Below are 22,546 nucleotides of genomic sequence, written 5' to 3' on the forward strand. Positions count from 1 at the left end.
TGTAGTACAAATGAACGATGTGACAGACTAGTGAAACCACCAGAAGTCACATTCACTTGGTATTCGCAGACCCATGTGCACTTAAAGGAGATTCTATGTACTTCTAAGGTCAGTGCTATCTTTTAAAAAAAATTTTTTTTTCATTTGGTTTGTTTAGGGAGATAAAATCTGGGACACGTTGCCACTAACACATTTCGTGCAGTTCCTACCTTGGTGGCTAATTGCACCATTACTGTGATTGATGAACGCTGTACTACAATCAGCAGGAAGTGGCTGCTTTCCACGAAACTGAAATGAGGGCATGGAGCAGGGCTAGGGAATTGCCATCTCGAAAGCAGGTCTGTTTGTCTGTCGCCCGTAGAAGAGCTTGCACAAAAAATGCTTGACTCTTGACTCTGTTGATTATGAAGGGGTGCTCGAGCCTTGGAACTGGCTCCTGAGGAATTTTTGAAGTAGCAGATTCAGTCTTCCCATGGGCATGTAATACTATTGATTATAGGTGCTAAAAACACCCAGGCATTATGAAGACTCAGGTGTGAAATTAGTACTGAGGCAGATGGGTGCTATTGCACAGAGAAAACAGCGTCCATGACACTGTGTGCAGCCTTGTAATGTGTAAGGCACATGGGGAGCCCTGAGAAGGGGCTGCAGTGTTGTTGTTGTTATTGTTTTGTTTGATTGATTGATTGTTTTTTCCCTTAGTCAAAGATGCCAATCAAGTTACATGGTTGGAGCATGGAGACTGTTCAGATCACTGCCCAGGAGGGAGCCAGACAGGTATTCAGGTCTTGATTGACAGAGGCAGATACACACAAAGTCAGCACATGGTCGTAAGGAGCAATGGGCATTTTTTTTTTTTTTTTTTTTTTTTTTTTTTTGCTTAAGCCCATGGGATCTGGTTGCCTCAGAAACTAATTCTGCTGCGCTCTGGATATCCATCACTGCAGATTAGTCCGAGTAGTTGAGCAATTCGTTACCACATCACAGACATCCATCTTTTCTCAGGTGGACTTGGGCCTGACAGCTTGGGCAGGATTCCAAGCGACAGGATCACACTTATAGAAAAGAGCTGTGGTGCAGAACGTTGGTAAAAGCACAGACCTAGGGATGCACTCCCTGCCTTTGGATCCCCAATCTACCATTTGCTAATTAGTTGAGCTACTGCAAACCAGAGCCTTGATTCCTCATCTTCAAGTGAGGTTGACTAAAGTGTTATGAAGATAAATGAGTTAATACATGGAAATTGCTGAACGATGTGTAAGAGTAACATCTAACAAAACCCTGATTAAATGGCAGATGTCCTAAATTCCACACCTAAACTCTCTCTTTTACAGTTTATCAAAGACTGCAACATGTCCACAGAGCTGATTCTATTTGGCCCTTTCATTTGATCACTGGGCCTGATACCAGCTGTGTGCCTTTCCAGGACAACGAGATGCCCTTGGATCGCTATATTAGCATTTGTTCAGGATTATGTTCCCTTGTCTAATTCTGCCTGACTCCCCCTTTCCAGGTGGGCTGCTGAGGAGTGCCTGACAGGTTAGAAAAGGTGAGCAAGATGGGGGAAGACCCTCTGCAGAATGGCAAATGGATTTGCAGGTAGGGCTGCCCCTGGGAAAGAGTAGGTCATGATTCTTGTGCTTAAATCAAAGAGATTCTGAGTAGGAACGGGAAGATGGCTGGTAACAGAACTTGTGCAAATAGGGTGAGAGGGTGGGGGATTTCCCCGAGTCCATTTTCAGTTTTAAGCAAAGACAGATCCTGGCTATGGACAGCTCTGGTGCCTGCCCCAAAGACATGCTAGCTTAAAAAAAAAAAAAAAAAAAAAGACAGGGATCTGCAGCCCAGGCTGCCCTGGAACAGTTGATCCTTCTGCCTCAACCTTCAATATGCTGGGATTACAGTCCTGAGCCACCGCTCCGCTCCCATCTGAGAGAAGGTGTGCTTTAAAAGAAAGAGGGTTGTGGGGAGCTAGTGAAGTCCAGGGTGAATGTAAATTGTTGAACTAACACAACTATGTCAAAGACAACAATGCCTTGGGCCCGTGGAAATAACCAAGCTTTCCCCTGGTCCACTAAGGATTTTGACAAGAGTGTGCAGAAAATACCAACCACAGCTTCCTGCTCCTGGCCACTACAGCCTGAGCCTGCTTCCCTATAGAGCTCCCTTTACCTAGATCAGCTAACCTCTCTCCTCATTCGAGTATAATAAACCCACCTCCTTGTTCAGAATTGCATTTCTAGGCTGCTCGTGATAGTCTCCCTCAGAGCCCGCAGCCTACCGTATCCCAACTTTTTTGTACTTGTGTTTGTAGGTTCTTCATTGCCAGTCACCGTGGGCAAGTCAGTCCCAAAGCCATGCAGGCCACGTGCCAGAACTGGAAAGTCTGGAACCGATTTGTCAAACTAGATAAACTGAGGAAGGAGGAAGGAGCTCGTCGGCTTCAGACTGCAGATTCTGGGGGCCTGAGAATCAGTGACAAAGTTTATGGCATCCCAACAGTCAAGAACCAACTGGAGAAACTGGGTGTGATGGTACACATCTGTATTCCAGCACTGGGGAAACTGAGGCAGGAGGATTAGGTTCAGGTTCAGCCTAAATTAAATAACACATTTGAGACTAGCCTAAGGCTACATCATGAGACAAAAGAGCAGGCTAGAAAGGTGAGACCTGTGTCCATCTATGTTGCTTTTTCCCCTCTGGTCATTGTGCTTTTAGATGGCTGGGGCCTTTGACATTTTGCAGAAGATAATCCTTCTCTTTTAAGTGTTTCTGACTCAGCCCCTGCTTCTTCTGCATCACTAGAATCTGAGCTCTCCAGGGATTAGCACTGTCCTGTCACCACAGCAACTGCCCGGGGCCCTGTGGGCATCCGTGGTAACAGGCTCAGGGCTCTGCAAACCAAAGCTTTGCTTGCAGGGAGAGAAGCCCCCCAGGGAGCCTGATAGGAAACAAGCAGGTTGTACTTTGAGACATTTTCTTTAATAGTATTAGCTGTGCAGGTGGGCCTCACTTTACACACTGGCCAGCCCCCGAGGAGTGTGCGTAGGAGGAGCAGCTTGGTAAATGAAGGGAATTTTATTATATTTTAAGGGCAGAAAAGATTCTTTCCAAGTCTCTATATTGAACCTTCTTCATAAGAGGGAGTTTCCTGTTGTAAAAGGAGTCTTCACCCACACTGTAACCTGCAGTTAGTATCTGTAGCTGGGGCCATCTGCAGAGAACCACAGGGGCTGGCAAAGAACTCATCTTGCTCGGGACTGGGGAATGGACAGTAATGGAGAGAAGCGGAGGAGAAGTGGGCATGACATGGGGAAACAGGAGGGTGGACCTTGTCTAACAAGAGCAGTTCTGCTGCAGCAGAGGCGGGGTGTCCGAGAGCCGAGTCGTCTTTGAGGCGCCTAGCACGGAGGGGTCTGTGTCCATCGAGTCAGACATCTTATCACAGATGGCATCCACCAGCCGCTCGAAGGCCTGCCTCACACTGATGTTCTCTTTGGCGCTGGCTTCAAAGAAGTCAAACCCTAGGGAGAAAAAAGATGATAAATACAGACTCCCCCATCTCTTCTGCTGGAGCCATTCTGTGTCCCCAGTCGAGTTCTTGGGATCAATAAAGCCAGAGCTCAGACACAAAGCAGGGAGGTCTAATTCCATGCACAGAGCACTCTGCCTCAAAGAGACAGTACAGGTTAAGGGTTGCCTGCACAGGTTTTAAAACCAGGTAGATTTCGGCTCAATTCCTGGCAAATCATTTTATTCTGCTTACAAATTAACGTCCTAGTTTATAAGTAGGGATGCTCTAATCTACCTTATAGAATTACTTCAGTGTGAGCTAAAATGCCTGCGAGGTATACAGCCCGGTGCCTGCGGAGGAACGTGGGGGACCTCAGGTGCTGGCTGAAAGAGTGATGTGTATGTATGGAATCAGAGAGCTTCATATGTTCCAAGACAGTTAATCCATTACCTCACTTTCTGTTCAGGTAGCACATTGGGGATAGAAGGCAGGGAAGGGATGTCAGTCATACTATGCTCTTCAGATCTCCAGTGCTGACACTGGCCCGGGGAAGTAGGCTGGTGTGCCCACGCTAATTAAGAGTGCCAGTGTAGAAAGCCAGGTTTTAGACTTTCTGTTGGTTTATCCTCCTGGGGATAGGTAGGATACAGGGGCCTTGTCCAGACCAGCAAGTACTCTGCCACCAACCCTGCCCCATGCCTTTCCCTATGGGGAGGGACCTTTACTTCTTTTCTCTCCTCCTCCCTCTAACTCCACCCTGCCCAGCTCTAGTCTGTGCTCTGGAGGGCTGTTCCCTTGAGAGTCACAGTAAATATGTGACACTTGATTTGCTCTTCCATTGGTGTGGCCTCACACTTTCTCTTTGGGCATCCTTCGTTTCTACTGATCATCTCTTATATGCCATACACTAAGCTAGAAACGTCACAAATATCACCCCGTTTTACCCACATAGCAGCCTGGTGGGTTAATATTAGCATTGCTGACCTGTAAACAGGAGAATGAATGTTCCAGGAGATTATGGAGCTCATGCAAGAGACACATGGCTGTTAGTGGGAACTGAGTTTGCTCTTGGGTTTGCCAGGCTCCGAGCTCTGCCCCTCCGAAGTCCATACCATCTTCGCCCTCCACCATCCAATCCCATCCCCACTGCCATTGTGCTTGTGGGTTTTTTCCTCTTACTTCTTGGTTTTGTTTTGTTTTGTTTTTCAGACAGAGTCTCAGTATATAGCTTAGGCTGGCCTGGAACTCATTATGTAGCTCAGGCTGGCCTGGAACTCATTATGTAGCTCAGGCTGGCCTGGAACTCACTATGTAGCTCAGGCTGGCCTGGAACTCACTATGTAGCTCAGGCTGGCCTGGAACTCACAATCCTCTTCCCCAGTCTTCCAAGCACTGCGATCACAGGCCTGTGTCACCATACAGAGCTTTCCGTTTCTTTCTTTACAAATCCTTTTGCTTTTATCTGCTGGCCATGGAGTCTGAATCTGGGCGAGCCACCATACTTGGTCTGAATCACTTAACCTCTCTGATTCTCAGACTTCTTGTTTGGCAGGGATGTAGGGGGTAGGAGTGGGGTGAGAGGGGGTGGGGAGGGGGGAGAGACTAACAGTCTCCCAAAGAGGACAGTTGTGAGGATGGAGTGAGACCACAGGTCTCTGCTGTAGGAAAGCCATCTGTTAAAATGAACGATAGCTTCTCCCTGATTCTCTTTCCCTCGTTTATCATCTTCCACCAAAAAGAAAAAAGAAAAAGAAAAAGAAAAAAAAGGCTCTCACCTCCCTCCTCCTCCTTACTCTGCCAGCTACAGAAAAGCTTGAACCCCAGGTACAAACAAGGCTCCTTTCCCCTGGCCTCACAGCTTGAAGGCTCGAACTCCTTCTGCCTACCCCCCTCCAGCTGAAAGCCTCTCCTGTGGCCTATTTCCTAACCCGAGAAAGACAAGCTAAAGAAGCTCTTGCTAATTGCAGACATGTGATGAAGAAAGAGGCAGCTGCCGGCTCATTATCCTCAGGCTTCAGGAGCCCAGCAGCTTCAGAGACCCTTCAGCATACCGTTCTTCCTTAATGAACATCACACAAACAGATCCCTTGGTCCTTTGACTAGCTTGCCCAGGAGAGGGGCTCCCAGGTAAAGCAGGAAATGGGCTTTCCCCATCAGTGTGGATGAAGATGAAGACATGGGTCAAGGCCAGGCCACAAAGCCTTTCTGTGGAATTAACACTGACTGGGGATGTGCCACATTATTACAGGTGGGCAGTGGGAAGAGGCCTGGCAGCCAGCCTACGTTTCAGTGTATTTCCATCAGCGCGGGCAAGCAGCCTAACTGCTTCTATCATCTGCCTCACATGGGAGTGTGGACAAGCTCAAGACATGTGAAGTGACTGTAACGTGGATGCAGGCACCGTAATTCACCTTTCCAGATGTCCCCACCCACTTTGGTCTCAGCCCTTCCACTGTCTACCAACTTTGTGGGGAAGGAAACCCCTCCTTTTCTTCAGCCTTTGGGGTCAATCAACACAGATTTTTATTGAGCACTGGCATTTTGCCAAGTCTTTTGCTAAGCACCAGGGACCTGGGGAGAGCAAACCTAGTTCTAGAGGCTCAGCAGTAAGAGTTCCAGTTCTTAATAGTTTGTAAACGGAATCCTGGTAGGTCAAGGCACAGCTCATCACTTCTGCTTAAGTGTAGGGAAACCAAGACTCAGAAGCGAGGGAGAAGCCAGGGGTCTATCTCATGCCTCCTGGATGTACCCTCACTTGGAACAGTGACAGACAAGTTATTACATTCTCAGTCAAACTTTGGACCTCTGAAACCAGGTCCGAACGCGTTGCAGAAGAGGGAAGACATGTGAGGGAAATATGGGGCAGCCTCCTGAAGTTAGCAGGAATGTAAGCCATTCATGTTGGAACTGAGCAAAATTCATCTAACTTTTCCCTTTGCCATAATGCCTGCTACCATATGTGCTAGGAATCCATCTGGCTGGAAGATCCTGAGAAGGGACCAGGCCATTTGTTGGAACTCTGGCCTGAGTGGAGGTGAATGAGTGGGGATGAATGCTGGGTCAACGCTGGGTTGGTTGAATGAAGGAGGTAGGAAGGATCGTTGAAGGTGTGATGGGAGAGATGTAACCAGCAGGGCTCGTGATACTTCTGGCCTAGCAAGCATGCAATGATACAGGCAGACCCTGTGCTGTCGAGGAACACTGAGGTAAAGCACATATAGTCCTTACACTTGACAAGCTCCCAGTCCCATGTAGAAGACAGACATAGTAGCATTGTAGTGGTAAGTGCTGGAAGCCTTAGGATGCTGAGGACACAGAAGAAGGATCTGTCCAAGGCTGTGGGTCAAGTTAAAGTGTTTGGAGGCAGTGATGCTGATGTAGATGTCAGCTGGACAGAGACACAGGACCGTTAGTGTACACGTGTACGTCTGACACAGAAGGACAAATCCGTGCAAACACGGGAAAGGGGGCTGAGAACACCTTTCTGTATTCTAAAAGGAGCTTGGCGGCTCATTATGCATCGTGGTGGGACATGAAAAATAAGAGGCCAGACCTGGTATGTCATGCCAAAGAGTGTCTTCGCTGTTATTTCAAAAGTACCCAAAGTCTGCAAATTCTACTTCAAGTTACCACCTCATGCGTCTAGTCAGCTCAGAACAACTTCCAGTGCACTTTCAATTACTGTCAGGCTCCTGGAAGGCTCTTGATTAGTAGGTCCAGGTGGTAACCTTTTCCTCTGTTTCATTAATCAAGTGTTTCAGGAGCTGAGAGTCTAAAGAAGATGACAAAGAAGATGACAACCAATTAAGCCGACTAGTCATCCCTGGTCCCTTCCTCCCTCTAATTGGCTTCAGAACAATGGAGTTTCTGCTGTCTTAAATGGAGTCCAGTTCACAACTGAATCTGAAATGCTCCCCATTACCAAAATGATAGGTTTATCTGGCTTGCCAAAGCCAGCTGTTAGAGATCCACAGACTGAGCCCACACCTGGTTCTGGACTTGACCTCAGATTCTATTTGGAAATTCGAAACCAGCTAAACTCATGTCTTATCACAGTCCTGCTCCTCAGTATTTCTCTATTCCCATCATGTTAAACTCTCTTCTCTACCCCGTCTTTGCCTCTGCATCTCTGTCATTCACTAACCTTCAACTCTTGCTTCTTGAGTTTGCTGAGAGACTTCCTGTTTTCCTTCCTATCGTAGGCTTCCTCTCTTTCTCAGGTATTTTGACTTGGACATAGGAACAATTTACCCAACACTGTGGCTTAATAATGTAGCTCAGGCTACAACCAACTTGCAGTCCTCTTGGTGCAACATCCCAAGTTCTGCGATTGCAAGCATTAGACACCAAAGTGAGGGGCATATTTTGTCTTATTTTTTGTTTTGATTTCGTGGTACTGAAAATTGAACTTGGGGCCTCACAGTAGACAAGCACTATATCCCTGGCCTGTTCATCGTCTCTCATTTTATTTCAGCTATGCTCTTATATGAAACTTGAACTGTTTTGTCTTGGATTTGTGTCACTGGAATTAAAAGAGATCTGAGTATCAGATCTTCATATCAGCCTCACTGGCTTAAAGCCCGAGACTGTGGTTTTCTGACCTTTCAGTCATCACCGTGCTAACACACCTGACTCAAACTGCTTGTGAAGAAAAGGATTTATGTGGTTCCTGATTCCGGAGATTCAAAGTTTGAAGAGCATACTGTAGGCTCTGAAGAAATGGCTGCCCTTTAGTTTTAGCTGCATTATTTCATAGTCAGTAATAGCGGAAAGATCCGGAGTTCAGGGCCAGCCTTGGCTAGCTAGCAAATAGCAAATCTGTGACCAGACTGGCTATCTAAAAAAATAAAAAAGTCCCCATTAGAGAACTTAAAGATTAAAGGGTACCACTGTTTAAGAGCACAACCCAATAATGGCCCAACTTCTTCCCACTTGGCTGTCTCATAACAGTTCTGCCACTTCCCAACACTACCGCCTGCGAACAAGGCTTTCAGTCAAGGAGAGCATTCAAAGCACACAGAAACGACAACAACCCCTTGCGGCATGGGTCCTTTCTGCTTCTCTAGCTTCCTCTTCTTCCTTTCACCATGATGCTGAGACATCCGTGCTTTCCCATCCAGGCCTCTGCTCCTGCTGCGACTCTAATTCCCACTCCTGATCATCTTCATTATTCTTCTGTAGAATTTCTGATCCCAGACAGCCTTCCTCTCTCTCCCTTATCCTATTTCACTCCTCAGAACATACACCGTACCTCTCCCCTGCAACCCCATGATTCTTTCAGTAAGATTCCGACCAGGAAAGTGGGAATGATTCTTCACATTTAAATTTGAAGCAGTCGGCTGTGAGGATGGTGATAGAATTGAGGATAACAGAGAGAGGTAATGTAGAGTCATCAGGAGACGAGAATAGTTATGGAATTCCTAGAGGCAAAGGAATTGAGTCCATAGGAGCAGGAATCAGGGGCTGCAGACCCTGCTGATGTAGCTTGCCAAGAGGAAGGGTGAGATGCCTTCTGCACCATAGCTGGGGCTCAACCAGATGCCACACTCAAACACATTAGTCCTCCCTCCAAGGAAAAGTTAAACTTGTCAAAGATGCTTAAGTTTTCTTCTTATGGTTTTGTTTCTCAGGTTATAAGCATCTAAAAAGCAGGAAGTCCATTCACTTCTGTGCCCAGGACCCATCAAGCACTCATGGGCGAGAGCATCAGAAGTCATGGGAGAGAATCACGGTCATCTCTACAAGGACCTCCGCCCATGGCCAACTGGCTTGCAGAGCCTCCTTGGGGGAGGAATATACCTCCAGTTTCTCCAACACTGGGCTTGATTATGTGAGTTGCTTCACTCGATGAAAATGGGTAGAAGCATGTGATCCAACTCCCAACAGAAAATTTAAGAAGCTTTTTTTTTTACCCATCTTGGACTGGGTCACAGAAGATTCCAGGAGGAACACAGTGACAACTAACAGCTGATTTGAAAAATCATTGAGATATGGAGCTTTCTGATGACAGCTGCCCCAAGTTGTACGTTAATACAACATAACCTAAAGAAACCTCACGAATGCTCCAACCAATGGTGCAAATATGAAGAGAAATTATGGCAGGCCTTTGGGAAACACTGTGGTAGAGCCTGACAAGAGCATTACAAGTTTGGGTCTTTGCTAAGGGTCACACTGAACGAGCGCTGCTCCAGGGCGGTCTTTAAGTGTCAGCACCATGGTTGAAGACATCAAGAACTACAAGATGGCCCACTTTGACCCCTGCTTCCCAAACTAGAACCAAACCAGGAACTGCAGGCAGAACTATCTGAACTTCTACCTTTATGAGAAGGCAATGACTGCAAAGGGGGTGATGTCTCCGTGTGTGAGTGGTACTAGCGTGTGCACAAGTTCCTCTGCCCAGTGTCATAGGTCTCGGCATGGGAGGACCACAGAGCAGAAGGCACACTCCCTGGGAAGATCTAACCTGGCTCTGCCCATTTCCTCTGTCCTTTTCCCTAGAGAGTAATGGCTAGTACATGGGTGTACAATTGGATCCTTAAGCATGGTATAACTACTAATAAAAAGTTACTGGAAAAGTTAAATAAAGAGCTTGAGTCCAAAGGTTAAACTTGAGTACTGAACCTGCTGATATTACTGATATGGCTTAAGAAGGTTTTATAGTCTTTGGGCAGGGGATGGAGCTCAGGTTGGTAATGCGCTTGTCTAGAATGCATGAGCTCCTGGTTCAGTCCCAGCACTGAATAAAACCAGGAAGTGTGGCACATGGAAAGTGGAGGTAGAACCCCTGGCTCTAGAGCAAGCTCAAGACCTTCATGGAATTTAGGAGACCCAGTCTTAAAACAAAAACAAACAAGCAAACTCCCACACGAAATTCTCCTTCCTTTGTAGGCAGATTTCTCTTGTACCTGCCTCTAACAAACATCATCCTAAATCAGAAACAAGAAAGGGACCGAGAAGCCCTTTTCTGAGGGGCACATGAAGACAAACACCCTATAATGTTATACTTCCTGGGTAGAGGAAATATTTCCTGTACTCCCAAAGATCTGCTTTCTTTGGTGTTTCTAAAACCTCATCCCAGGAACTTGGAAAGTACAGAGGCCACACACAGCTTCAAATATTAGTTGATGGCCATATCAGTAGCCTTGACTGAGTGGGCTAAGACAGGAGAAAAGAAGTCCCATAAGACAGAGAGCAGTGCTATTACTGGCTAGCAGACCATTGAGTTACACATCTGGGAAGTCCAACTATGGACCAGACCCAGGATGCCACTGCACCCTCAGGGTGACATATCCCCTGAGCCTTCTCTATAGCCAAATGCTTTGTGGGCAATCAGATCAGAGAAGCCCCAGATTCATAGCTCCCCGACTTCTACAAAAAAGACACGTCTCTCTTGGGTATGTTCCAAAGCTTAGCATTTAACCCATAAAATAGATGAGTTCTCTGAGAGAGAATATGGCTAGAGCAGAGGGCCCAGCTTTTCTGTATATCCTGCCCAGGTTTTTCATCAGTAATGTCAGCCACTGTACAGTGAGCCCCAAGGAACGGTTCACTCCTCAGGGACAGTAAAGCAGTGACCTGCTTGATAAGGACCAAGACTCCTCTCCTTAGATGTGTCCTCCTCCACAGTAGACTATTTGGACAACTAACAAATGATGCCTGCCCCATTCTGAGCCATTTTGAAATTTCCATTTGGGGATAGCTGTAGAGAGACTGAGTTTAGGATTCCAGGAAATTCACAGGCTTTGCTTGTTTTGAGTGTCTTAGAAAATTTTCATTTGATTTAATAAGCTCAAAGGGCCTCAACCCTAGACTAAGAACTACAGGTAGCTAAGGGAAGGGGAAATAGTTTTCCCTAGAGACAAGCACACCAACCGGTTATCTAATATCAAGTGGGCATCACTAAAGACATATATCTACAAGTAACATTTTATGGACTAAGCATGTTGTATTTATATATTTGGGAATATATTTACATATATATGTGCATTTTAAAGAGAGCAAGAGGGTACATGAGAAGAGCTAGGAGAAGGAAAGGAAAGGGGGAGATGTAATTATATTTTAATTTCAAAAAACTATTCTAAAATTTCTATTTTTAAAATAAAACTAGTTTGATTAGTTGTTATAATAAGATTATTAATCAAAATTATTCACAAATAATAGCTCTGTTGGGGCACAATTTATATATTGTACAATTCACCCACATTTTTACGATTTTTATTTATTTGTATAATTATTTGTTTACTATCTCTGTTTGTTTACTATCTCTGTCCTTGTTAGTTCCCTGACAGCGGAAATTACATATGCGCCCATTAATTATATCCTTAGTGCCTGGGCAGAACATGGCTCAGAGTATATGCTTAATATATATTACTCTTTAATAATATTTATGGTGTGTCTCTGTGTGTGTGTGTGCACGTGTGTGTTAGAGGCTTCAACTCCAGTTGTCAGGGTTGATGGCAGGAGCCTTTACCTGTTGTACTGTCTCACTGGCTCTCAATACATATTTTTCAATGAATAAATGGAATACATGAGTATTTACCCTATGCTAGATCTTTGGGATGAAACAAACCATACATATTTCCTGTTCTCAAGGACCAAGAAAAGAGACAGACATGCTCAGGGAAACAACAGGGGCAAGCTCAGAGGGTTGTATAGCATAGAGATGGGTTACCTTGCTCTGTCTAATTCACTAAGGCTATCTCCAATGCAGTCTACCTTGCTCTGTCTAATTCACTAAGGCCATCTTCAACACCTCCTTATCCTCACTCCTATCTGTGTTCTGTAGTCTACCAGTCTCCTAAGGGCTGCCGCTTGGGATGACCAGAAGTCACTCAAGTGTGGGCTTCAACACATGCTTAGTGTTCTGTGAACAAAGTGGAGACACTTCTCATTGATATAGGAACAAGACCCAAGGTGAGCCAATGCTCCTATGGAGTACTTAGGGTTTCCTCATCTCTAGTCCAGACTATCTTAGGCATGCACACATGCACACACACACACATATGTACACAGCACACACAGATGCACATATGCACACATGCATGTACAATACAAATACAACACACAATTCACATTGCATATCCTAGAGTCTGCCCAGCTATAAATCCCAACATCTGTGCCCTAAGATTGTCAGAGCCTAACTTTAAACTCTATTACTCAACAACAAAGCCACTTAGAGAGAGAAATTTATAGGAAAACCACCCAAAGACTCATCTAGTCTCTACAGGAAGACTGCAGACTTTCTGCAGACACAGAAAGAACTATTCTCCATGGCAATCTTACATCAAACGTGTGTGTATGTGTGTGTGTGGGGAGAGAGAGAGAGAGAGAGAGAGAGAGAGAGAGAGAGAGAGAGAATAAAAACTGACCTTTCCACTAAAGACAATTAAGACAAGTAAGGGTTCTGCTACAGGGCACTGGGACACGCATAGTCATCTGGGCCTCAGTGGAACACAGGGGTCAAAATGCTACCTCGGAAAGAGTCCTAGCAGCTCTGAGCTGCAAACCAGCTGCACGGTTTTGCCTTTTCCTTTGCTGACTTTTGTCGTGAATTGTGTTTTTGTGAGAGGCATACATTTACACGAGAAAAATGGCATGGAAAGGCCTATTATGTTCAGCAGTTTCCGGAAGAACGTGTGCTATTTTTCGGCCACATTCTGCGCAGAGTCTGCTCTATAGTTGCCAGTGAAGAGCAAAGCTTCCCTGGAGTAATAGGCTTGTTTTTTATGGTAAGGACATGCTGAACCACATAACAGATTATGTTTTACTCTTTGTAGTGGTTGCTAGGAAGCCCAGAGACAATATTTGGCCTACCTCTTGCTGATTCTGGTGCCCAGGAACTTGTGACATACAAATCTATCTCACTCTGGTTTTCTCTTACCTTCCTCCTACCCTTGCTAAAACCTTCTCATTTATTTATTCTTTTTATTCCCACACTACAGTTATTTTTAATAAGCTATCTCAAGTCCTTTGTAGATGTATCTAGTTTAAAAAGTGTTCACACATTTAAATTTTATTTATATATTCACTATAAGAAAAATATAAATGATGAACTCCCTAGAATCATGAGTACAAAGTCCATATGTATCTGAATTAAATATAAATCAATAACATAGCCACACAGAAACTATTTATAATCACAATTTACCTTAATGTCACAAATAAAAGCTCACTCTTAAGGCAAAGCCAGGTGTGGTGGCACACGCCTTTAATCCCAGAACTTGGGAGGCAGAGGCAGGCAGATTTCTGAGTTCGAGGCCAGCCTGGTCTACACAGTGAGTTCCAGGACAGCCAGAGCTATACAGAGAAACCCTGTCTCGAAAAAACAAAACAAAACAACAAAACAAAACAAAAAACAAAAAAAGCTCACTCTTGTTCCCTATTTATTCCACTTCACGCATGCACACAGACATGCACACATGCACAGACGTGAACACACACAGACACAAGTACACACACGTGCATGTACATGCATACATATGTGCCATATACATACCGAGCTGTTCTGCCAGGAGCCGGCCCTTCTCAGTTGGGACCACTCTTTCCTCTTCCATGTCGCACTTATTTCCCACGAGAATGACCTGTGCGTTGTCCCAGGAGTAGGTCTTAATCTGAGTAGCCCTAAGAAGAGACAGAAACATAGTGACCACCATCTTCCTCCACCTTTCCAACTCACGTGGTAAAAATAAAGGATGTTTTGGGATGCTATCCAGCAGGCATGACATGGCTACCACCATCCTGGAATCAGAGCCCTTCTGATTATCTACACACCACTCACAGAGGACTGGACCTGTTAACATTCCCCTGTACAGGTCTTAAATGGATCATTGTATGACTCCTTTCACCCCAGAGAATTTTAAGTGATCTCAGATGTGTAGGTATTTAAAATAATTGACAAATCAGACATTTACTAGTAATAAATCACAAGGAAATGTATTGTAAAACAGTTCTTTGGTGTGTATAGATGTACACTGTTACCATTTATTAAAGGCTACAGTAAAGTACATATTGGGATTGATTTGTTTGCTTTTTAAAGTTTTTACACAAACGATTAAATCTTGGCTGAATATTTGACACTAAAAGACAGTGTTTTTAACATTTAAAAAAAAATTGAGCAGTGTGTAGTGGCTCCTGACTTTAATCCCAGCACTCAGGAGGCAAAGGCAGGCAGATCTCTGTGACTTTGGGCCCAGGTTGCTCTACAGAGTGAGTTCCAGACAACCAGAGCTACATTGAGATATCTTGTCTCAAAAAAATCAAGACCAAAACTAAAATAAGATAAAATTTAAAAAAATGAGGCAGGGGCTAGAGAGATAACTCAGCATTTACAAGCACTGCTTATTCTTAAGAGAAGACCCAGGTTTGGTTCTCAGGGCTTACAGGGTGTTCATAACTCCAGTTCCAAGGGATCTGATGCTCTCTTCTGGCCTCCACATGCATTGCATGTATGTGGTACATAAACATATGCGCAGCTAAAACACTGAACACATCAACTACAAATACATAATTTTTTAAAAGAGCAATAAAAAAAGACGAGGAAGTGTTTCACTATGTAGACCCATCTGGCCTGGAACTTACTGTGTAGACCAGACTAGCCTCAGATTTGTGGAGATCCCCCTGCCTCTCTGACTTTCAAGGCTTTTGCTGCCTCCACATGCGCAGAACACAGTATGTGTGCTGTACTGAATGAAACGCTGTGATGCACTGTTGGAAACCTCTTGGATTCATGATATGTTTGGCTTTGAATTAAATTTCAGTTACTGTGTGTTCCGATGCTTTTGCTATCTGCAGTTTTCTCAAGATCCCTGTGCTCAGTCATGGGAGCCCATATAGGATTGCAACTCCCTGTGTAAGGAGCTTGGCCCTTGGAGGAGTGGAAGGAGGGTCATCAGACCTGACCTTATAGCCCCTCCCTCCCTCCCACCTGCTCCTCGGGCTGTCTGTCTGTCTGTCTATCTGTCTTTAGGAGGTGCTATAAGATTTGATTTTTTTTTTTTTTTGAGACTTTTGACTTTGAGATAGAGTCTTGCTGTACCCAGGCTAGCCTGGAGCTCAGTATGGAGGACATGTTGGCCTCAAACTCAGAGACCTTCCTGTTTCAGCTTTCCCAATGGTAGGGTTCAGGTACGGGCTCTTCACTCAATGATGAGATGTTTGTTGGTTGAGACAGGATCCCACTGTGTAGACAAGTCTGGCCCCCAACTCATGGAGACACTGCATTAATCTCTCAAATGTTGGGGTTTGAGGTGTGAGCTACCACTACCCGGCTCCATCCTGAGACCTTAAAAAATACTTTTCAAATATTTTTCTTTGCCTTTTTAAAAAATAGACAGGTACTACTTCTATAACTAGAAAGTGTTTCGAAGAATAAACTAGGGACTCTGCACAATAGACATTTGGGGGGAGGGGGATGGGAAATGGGTCTAATTCTCTTACTCTCTCACTAGGCAAAATGATCCCCTTTTGGTCCCCTGCAACTTCACCATGGTATCTCTTCTACTGGGCTAAATTCTTTCCTTGGCAACAGGGGCAGGCCTCTTCATCTTTGGGATGCCAGCCTCCAGTGGGGAACATACAGCAGAGGGTGGTAGTGAATGTCTGGTGAACCACTGGTCTAGGAATGGCTAATCCTGAGGCATAGACTGACTCTAGCCCAACCTGACATTGACACTTTGTCTAGTTGGACCCTGGCGACAACACAGACCTAGTTCTGATTCTGTTACTCAAGCCAACCCCACCACTGACTTCCTTGAAAGCCCTTTGTCTCCTTAAGAGACAGAATTACTCAGCCACCAATTGCTGCAGGGCCCACAGAGAGCCAGGCTCCACTCTGGGTACTGGGGCTTGGGTGGCTGAGACCAAGTTGCTTAGAGAGCAAACTCAAAGGTACCTGGGGAGAAACGGACACCCAGTCTTCAGACTCAAGGCAATACCTGAAGCCAGTCCCTGCTCTATCTTTTGCTCCCCTTTTTCCTTCCCCCACTCCTCTCACCCAGCCTCTCTCACCTCCCAGATTAGCAACGAGCTCAGGTTATTCTTAGAAACCCATCACCAGGTGTTAAATTCACCATGTTCCCAAGGCAGAATGAGCAGAGACGGATGGTGACAAGGAGAGGGGTCATGGCCGACCGGGAAGGAGCAGTGTGGTGACAGAGATGGTCACTCCACGGGAGGTGTGGCGAGACACAGAGAAGGTGGACGAAGATGGGCAGAAGGGAAATTATAACTTAACTGGAAAGACTAAAGAGAAAGAGGAAACAGTAGGAGGAGAGAACAGGGAGGAATGTAGAGGGGTGTCATCAATGCAGCGATGCACAGTGAGAGCCTGTCTCAAAGCCCACTAACACTGTCAAACAAGGTAGGACCCAGTGGGGAGTAATCAGGTCCCGGAGGGTGCCACCTTTTGAAGGACTGGGTGTAATTCTTGAGCAACCCTAATTAGTTCTTATGAGAATTATAAAAGAATAAGCCTAACCCCCCCTTCGCGCCACCATAGCTTCCTGTATTCCTCTTGATCTTTCTTCTTGCTCGTACTTTCAGGATGATGATATGGCCAGGAGGCCCTTGCCAGACTCAGTGCCATGTTGTTTCACCAGCAAAACTGTGAGCTAAGCAAATATCTTTGCATTATAAAGCCTCTCCCCACCCCAGTATTTTGTTATAGTAACAGGGAACAGACTAATAGAGTAGTTGCGGGCAAGAAGAAGGCAAGCAAGGTCGGTGCTGGTCAGCACTGTTGCTGGCTACCAGGCTCACTCAGCTCCTCTGTTGCTAACACACAGTAATGGCACAGGCACCCCACCTTCTCTGCCCTCTGCTGACTAGGGAGACACTGGGCCTCGGTGCCTCCATCTCATGTCTTGCTTTTCCCCATGAGTGATAGATACCCCAAGAAGGAAGACTCAGTGGCTCTGAGGTTGTCTCCCTGGAGGGCTGTGGTGATTTCCGTTGCAAACAGAATGCTTTTTGAACATGGATGGATATACGCAAGCCCAGCTCAGGCAGAGAGAGATGCTATATGTGGTCTCATTCTCCATGGTATGAGACCAAAGGACTCTCCAGAGGAATCCTCCTGAAACAAAACTTGGGAACCAATTCATTTCCAACTCAACACTCATCACCTATAGGGTAAAATCCCAGCGTTTTAACCCACAAACCCACAAAACGTCCCATGACCTACATTCTCTCCTCCTCTCACCTGCCTTCTCTCCTTTGCACTTCTTTCTTTCTTTTCTTTCTTTCTTTCTTTCTTTCTTTCTTTCTTTCTTTCTTTCTTTCTTTCTTTCTTTCTTTCTTTCTTTCTTTCTTTCTTTCTTTCTTTCTTTCTTTCTGGAATCCTTATCCATCACCCCTCAGGTTAACTCCTGTTTATTTCTCAGACTTACCACACATGACCTCAGCTCCACGATGTCTTACTTCTCTGACTCCGACAGCTGGACCAGTGAGAGCCCCCCCCCCTTCTGGTTTCCCATGGCCCGTGTGCCTCTCTCTTCATAGCACAGTACTGCTGCTGGCTAGTTTTCATCAACTTAACACAAACTAGAGCCATCTGGGAAGAGGGAGCCTCCATCAGATTGGCTGGTAAGCAACTCTGGGGGGTGGGGGATTTCTTGATTAATGGTTGAGGTGGGAGGGCCCAGCCCACTGTGGGTAGTGCTACCCAAAGGTGGTCCTGGGTTGTATAAGGAAGCTATCTTGCTCAGCTGCAGGGGACAAGCCAGGAGGCAGCATTCCTCTGTAGTCTCCACTTCAGTTCCTACCTCCAGGTGCCTGGCTCAGGTTTCTGCGCCAGCTTTCCTCAGTGATATATTGAGACCTGGGAGTTTTAAGAGGAAATAAACCCTCGCCACCCGACTGACTTCTGGTCTGAAACAACAAAGAGCAAAGCAGGACATTTTTTGTGATCTGCCTCCTGGTTTGATTTCTCCTGTCACCCAAGAACATCTTTTGTTTTCTTTTCTTTTGTTTTTTGTTTTTTTTTTTCGAGACAGGGTTTCTCTGTGTAGCCCTGGCTATCCTGGAACTCACTCTGTAGACCAGACTGGCCTCAAACTCAGAAATTTGCCTGCCTCTGCCTCCTAAGTGCTGGGATTAAAGGCGTGTGCCACCAGTGCTAGGCTCACCCAAGAACATCTTAAAACCAGGAGCCACGGCAGATTTACTTGGGTTTCTTTAACACATAGCACAGGCTTAGTATGTACATGCTAGGTTTTTGTGAACAGTTTGGCAAGAGAATGAATTTGGTATTACCAGTCCTGGACAGCATTGAAGGACTCCTCGTTGGTGATGTCATACATGAGAATGAAGCCCATGGCCCCACGGTAGTAGGCTGTGGTGATGGTCCGGTACCGCTCTTGCCCAGCTGTGTCCTGAGTGAGAAAAGGAAAGAATCAGACTCCTAGTAAGTCTGTTGGCATCCTCAAAAGTCCCCAAGGCAATTAACTGGCAATCCAAGGCGTATTTAAGGAGCGCTCGTTATGTTTATTGCATTGTGGAGTCTAAGGAGAACATGATATTACCTCACTGAAATTACTAAGAAAATAATTATCATCCCAATGGAAAAATGGGCAAGAGGCATGAATAACTTACAGAAGAAATGTAAGTGGGTCATCATTATATTAAAATAACCCATATTGTCACTTTAATTAACATATGGTGACTGCACATAATAATCGGTTTCGGCACGACATTTCCATATATACATGTATTTATTGTTATATGCATCCCATTACCCTTTCCTGTCCTCTTCTCCTGGTCTTCCTGCTTTCCTTTCTCTTCCACATTTATTTGTCTGTCTGTCTGTTTGTTTATTTATGTTGAGCAATGAGTTCCATCAGGGTTGTTTATAGAGTCCTGGGAGAGTCATTGTTTATAGAAATATGGGCTCTTTTTATCAGTGGCTATATCAGTAAAGCAAATGGCTCTCCCTTCCCCAGGAACCATCAAGTTCTTATGGATGCTCAGGGAGGAGTAGGGCCTCATGACCTTTCCCCCTATACACACACACACAGACACACGCACATGCACATGCACAGAGAGAGAGAGGGAGAGGGAGAAAGAGAGAGAGAGAGAATGAATGATCTCTCCATAGGTCCTGGTCAGGGAAAGCTTAAGGGCTCTTCTTCCCCATTTGAGAAGATGTTGACAGACCCAATCGTTCACAAATCTTCCTCAGTTAATCTCAGCTCATGTGAGATCAGAAGTGCAGCAGCAGGGTTGATGACGTGGCTCAGTAGCTAGGGCCACTCATCATTGATGCAGATGACCGGAGCTGTTATCTGGACCCACATGGTAGAAAGAAAGGATGCATGCAAGTTGATCCCTGACCTCCACACATGTGCCAAGCGTGAGTGAGAGAGAAGAGAGCATACTCGTGCTCACACATTAATGAATTCATTATTAAATTAAAGTTAATTAATTAAAAACAACGTCATATTCCAAAGACAGCATTCTGCCTCAGTCTGCCCCTTCCTCGATACACAGGTCCCGTTCAACAGTTCCTGAATCTCAGCCCGTTTGCCAGTTACAAGTCTTTGCAGTTCCCAGTACTCATTGCAAAAAAAAGCTTCTCTGGCCAAAGCTGACGGTGGCAGTAATCTATGGGTATGAACATAAATACTTGGGCAGCAATATGGTAGACACAAATTGTCCATTTGCAAAATAGCACTAGGGCCTAGGACATCACTGGCTACAGGCTTTTAACCAGGCTTGCAGAATCAAATATGGACTCCCTCCTGCGAAGTGAGGCTCCAATCTGACCAAAGAGGTTACCCCTGTGACTGGCTTGCTACCATTGCACCAGGGGAAACTTCTTTAGGAAAGCTGGTGGATGGTGCTGAGCACAGATCCGCACTTGATGGTAATTCTCACCCAGGCACTCTGACATGAGAGCCAGCTGTCAGGAAAGAAACTTCCCTCTTGGTTCCAACTTGATCTTTAAGTCTTGTGAGCAAGGCATGAAGTGAACAACAGGGTCTGATTCTCATGAGTGACCAATGGCAAATGCCATTGTTTTGGGGAACTTGTTTTGTTTTGTTTTTTGAGATAGGGTTTCTCTGTATAGCCGTGGCTGTCCTGGAACTCACTTTATAGACCAGGCTGGCCTCGAACTCAGAAATCCACCTGCCTCTGCCTCCCGACTGCTGGGATTAAAGGCGTGCGCCACCACCGCCCGGCTTGTTTTGGGGAACTTAAAGGTCTTCCTGACTAACTACTCGCAGGGAAAGGATTCTCTGGCCCTGCTACAAGATTTTCATTTAATAAACTTGTAGTTTCTGGGAACAGCTTTATTCATTATGTAGCATACTTATGTTTAAACTCTTTAAATTTTTTAATTTAATTTTTATAAACTTTTAATTTGTTTTAAATATGGATATGGATATGAGTGTTTTGCCTGAATGTATATCTATGCACCCTGTGTATGCCTGGTGCTTGTGGAGGCCAGAAAAGGGCGCCTGAGGCTAGAAGAAAGTGCTGCATCTCTGGGACTGGAGTTACAGTTGTTAGCTTTGCCATGTAAGTGCTGAGAATCAGACACAGGTCCTCTGGAAGGCAGAGGCAGAGGCAGAGACATCCAGTGCCCTTAACTGCTGAGCCACCCCTCCAGCCCCTTGATTAAATTATTTCTTCGCTTATCTGTTATCAGTTTTCCTTCTGGCATTCTCACCCATCCTTAGTTTAAGTTGATCCTCTCCTCTTCTGCATCTCTTTGTCACTCTCTCTGCATTTAACACAGAGATCTGCCCAGAGCTCCCACTTCTACCATTGTTTCACATGTGTTCTACCCTCACCCCAAGAACCTCTCTTCCTCTTCTCACAAGCCTCTGTGTAGTTTATAGGCCTTATTATACATCCCCACTTAAATTTATATACATAACAATTAGCAGGTAGGATCCATATATAAGAGAATACATGCATTATTTTTTTCTGGCCTTGAGTTACCTTTCTTAATATAATGTTTTCCAGTTTTATTCATTTACTACAAATTTCATAGTTTCACTTTTCTTTATAACCAAAACAATTTCTTTCTTCTTATTTTCAGTAATAATTTCCAGGTCAGGTGAGATGACTTAGCAGGTAAAGGTGCCCACTGCCAAGTCTGACAACCAGAGTTAGATCCCAAGAACCCACATGTCAGAAGAGAAGAACCAAGACATTGTCCTTGGCCTGTACACTCCCCCTGCGGTGTGCATGTGTACACAGCTCACAATGAATGTAATATAATAATAATGTAATATAACAACAAATAACAATACAATTTTAAATACAACGTAAAGAGAGAATCTCTTGTGCAATATATGGAAGTATCATCTGTCAATAAAATGCTGTTGGCTTATTAGCTTAAGCAGGAAATAGAAGGTGGAACACCTGGAGAGAGAGAGAGAGAGAGAGAGAGAGAGAGAGAGAGAGAGAGAGAGAGAGAGAGAGAGAGGATTCTGAAAAAGAGTCAGGCTCTGGAAGAAGATTTAGACCCAGACCCAGAGGAAGTTGTCACATGAAGCCAAGGACCAGGTAACAAGCCGCATAGTAGAACTTAGAATAGAGTAATGGAATTATTGAGATATGAACTAGTCTGGGAATAGAGCTCTATCTTTTGGCCTAGGCATTTACTCATATATGAGAAGTCTCTGAGGGACTGGAGAGATGGATCAGCAGTTAAAAGGCATTGATTGCTCTTCCAGAGGTCCTGAGTTCAAATCCCAGCACTCACATGGTGCCTTACAACTATCTGTAATAGGATATGATTCCCTCTTCTGGTGTCTGATGTGTGTAAAGACAGAGCATATATATATATATATATATATATATATATATATATATATATGGTGTGTGTGTGTGTGTGTGTGTGTGTGTGTGTGTGAAGTTTCAGAGTCATTGTTTCTGGAAACAAAGTGGTCAGAAGGAAAAGCCGTAGTTACAAAATACAGCGAAGGTGAGTGACTTTCCCAAAGTGATAACAGTGGTGACAAAGAATAGCCTTGAGTCCAGGACTATTAAGTCCAGGGCACATGCCACAACACCTCCGTCAATGAA

The 22,546-nt window shown here is 45.0% G+C and overlaps 1 protein-coding gene across 1 annotated transcript in view; it reads right to left on the bottom strand.

The window, feature by feature from the left end:
• Window positions 1–2,582: 2,582 nt before the first annotated feature.
• Window positions 2,583–22,546, bottom strand: part of Rab3b (RAB3B, member RAS oncogene family) — a 60,906-nt gene continuing 40,942 nt past the window's right edge. Inside the window, exons 3-5 of the mRNA XM_021161037.3 lie at window positions 18,764–18,882; window positions 14,010–14,134; window positions 2,583–3,524 (exon numbers count right to left, since the gene is read on the bottom strand). Of these exons, the coding sequence (XP_021016696.1) occupies window positions 3,337–3,524; window positions 14,010–14,134; window positions 18,764–18,882 (432 nt within the window). The 3' untranslated portion in view covers window positions 2,583–3,336. The remainder of the gene's footprint in view (window positions 3,525–14,009; window positions 14,135–18,763; window positions 18,883–22,546) is intronic.

Source organism: Mus caroli, unplaced genomic scaffold (assembly GCF_978045245.1).
Source record: "Mus caroli unplaced genomic scaffold, Mus_caroli_1 scaffold_6, whole genome shotgun sequence".
Lineage (NCBI taxonomy): Eukaryota > Metazoa > Chordata > Mammalia > Rodentia > Muridae > Mus > Mus caroli.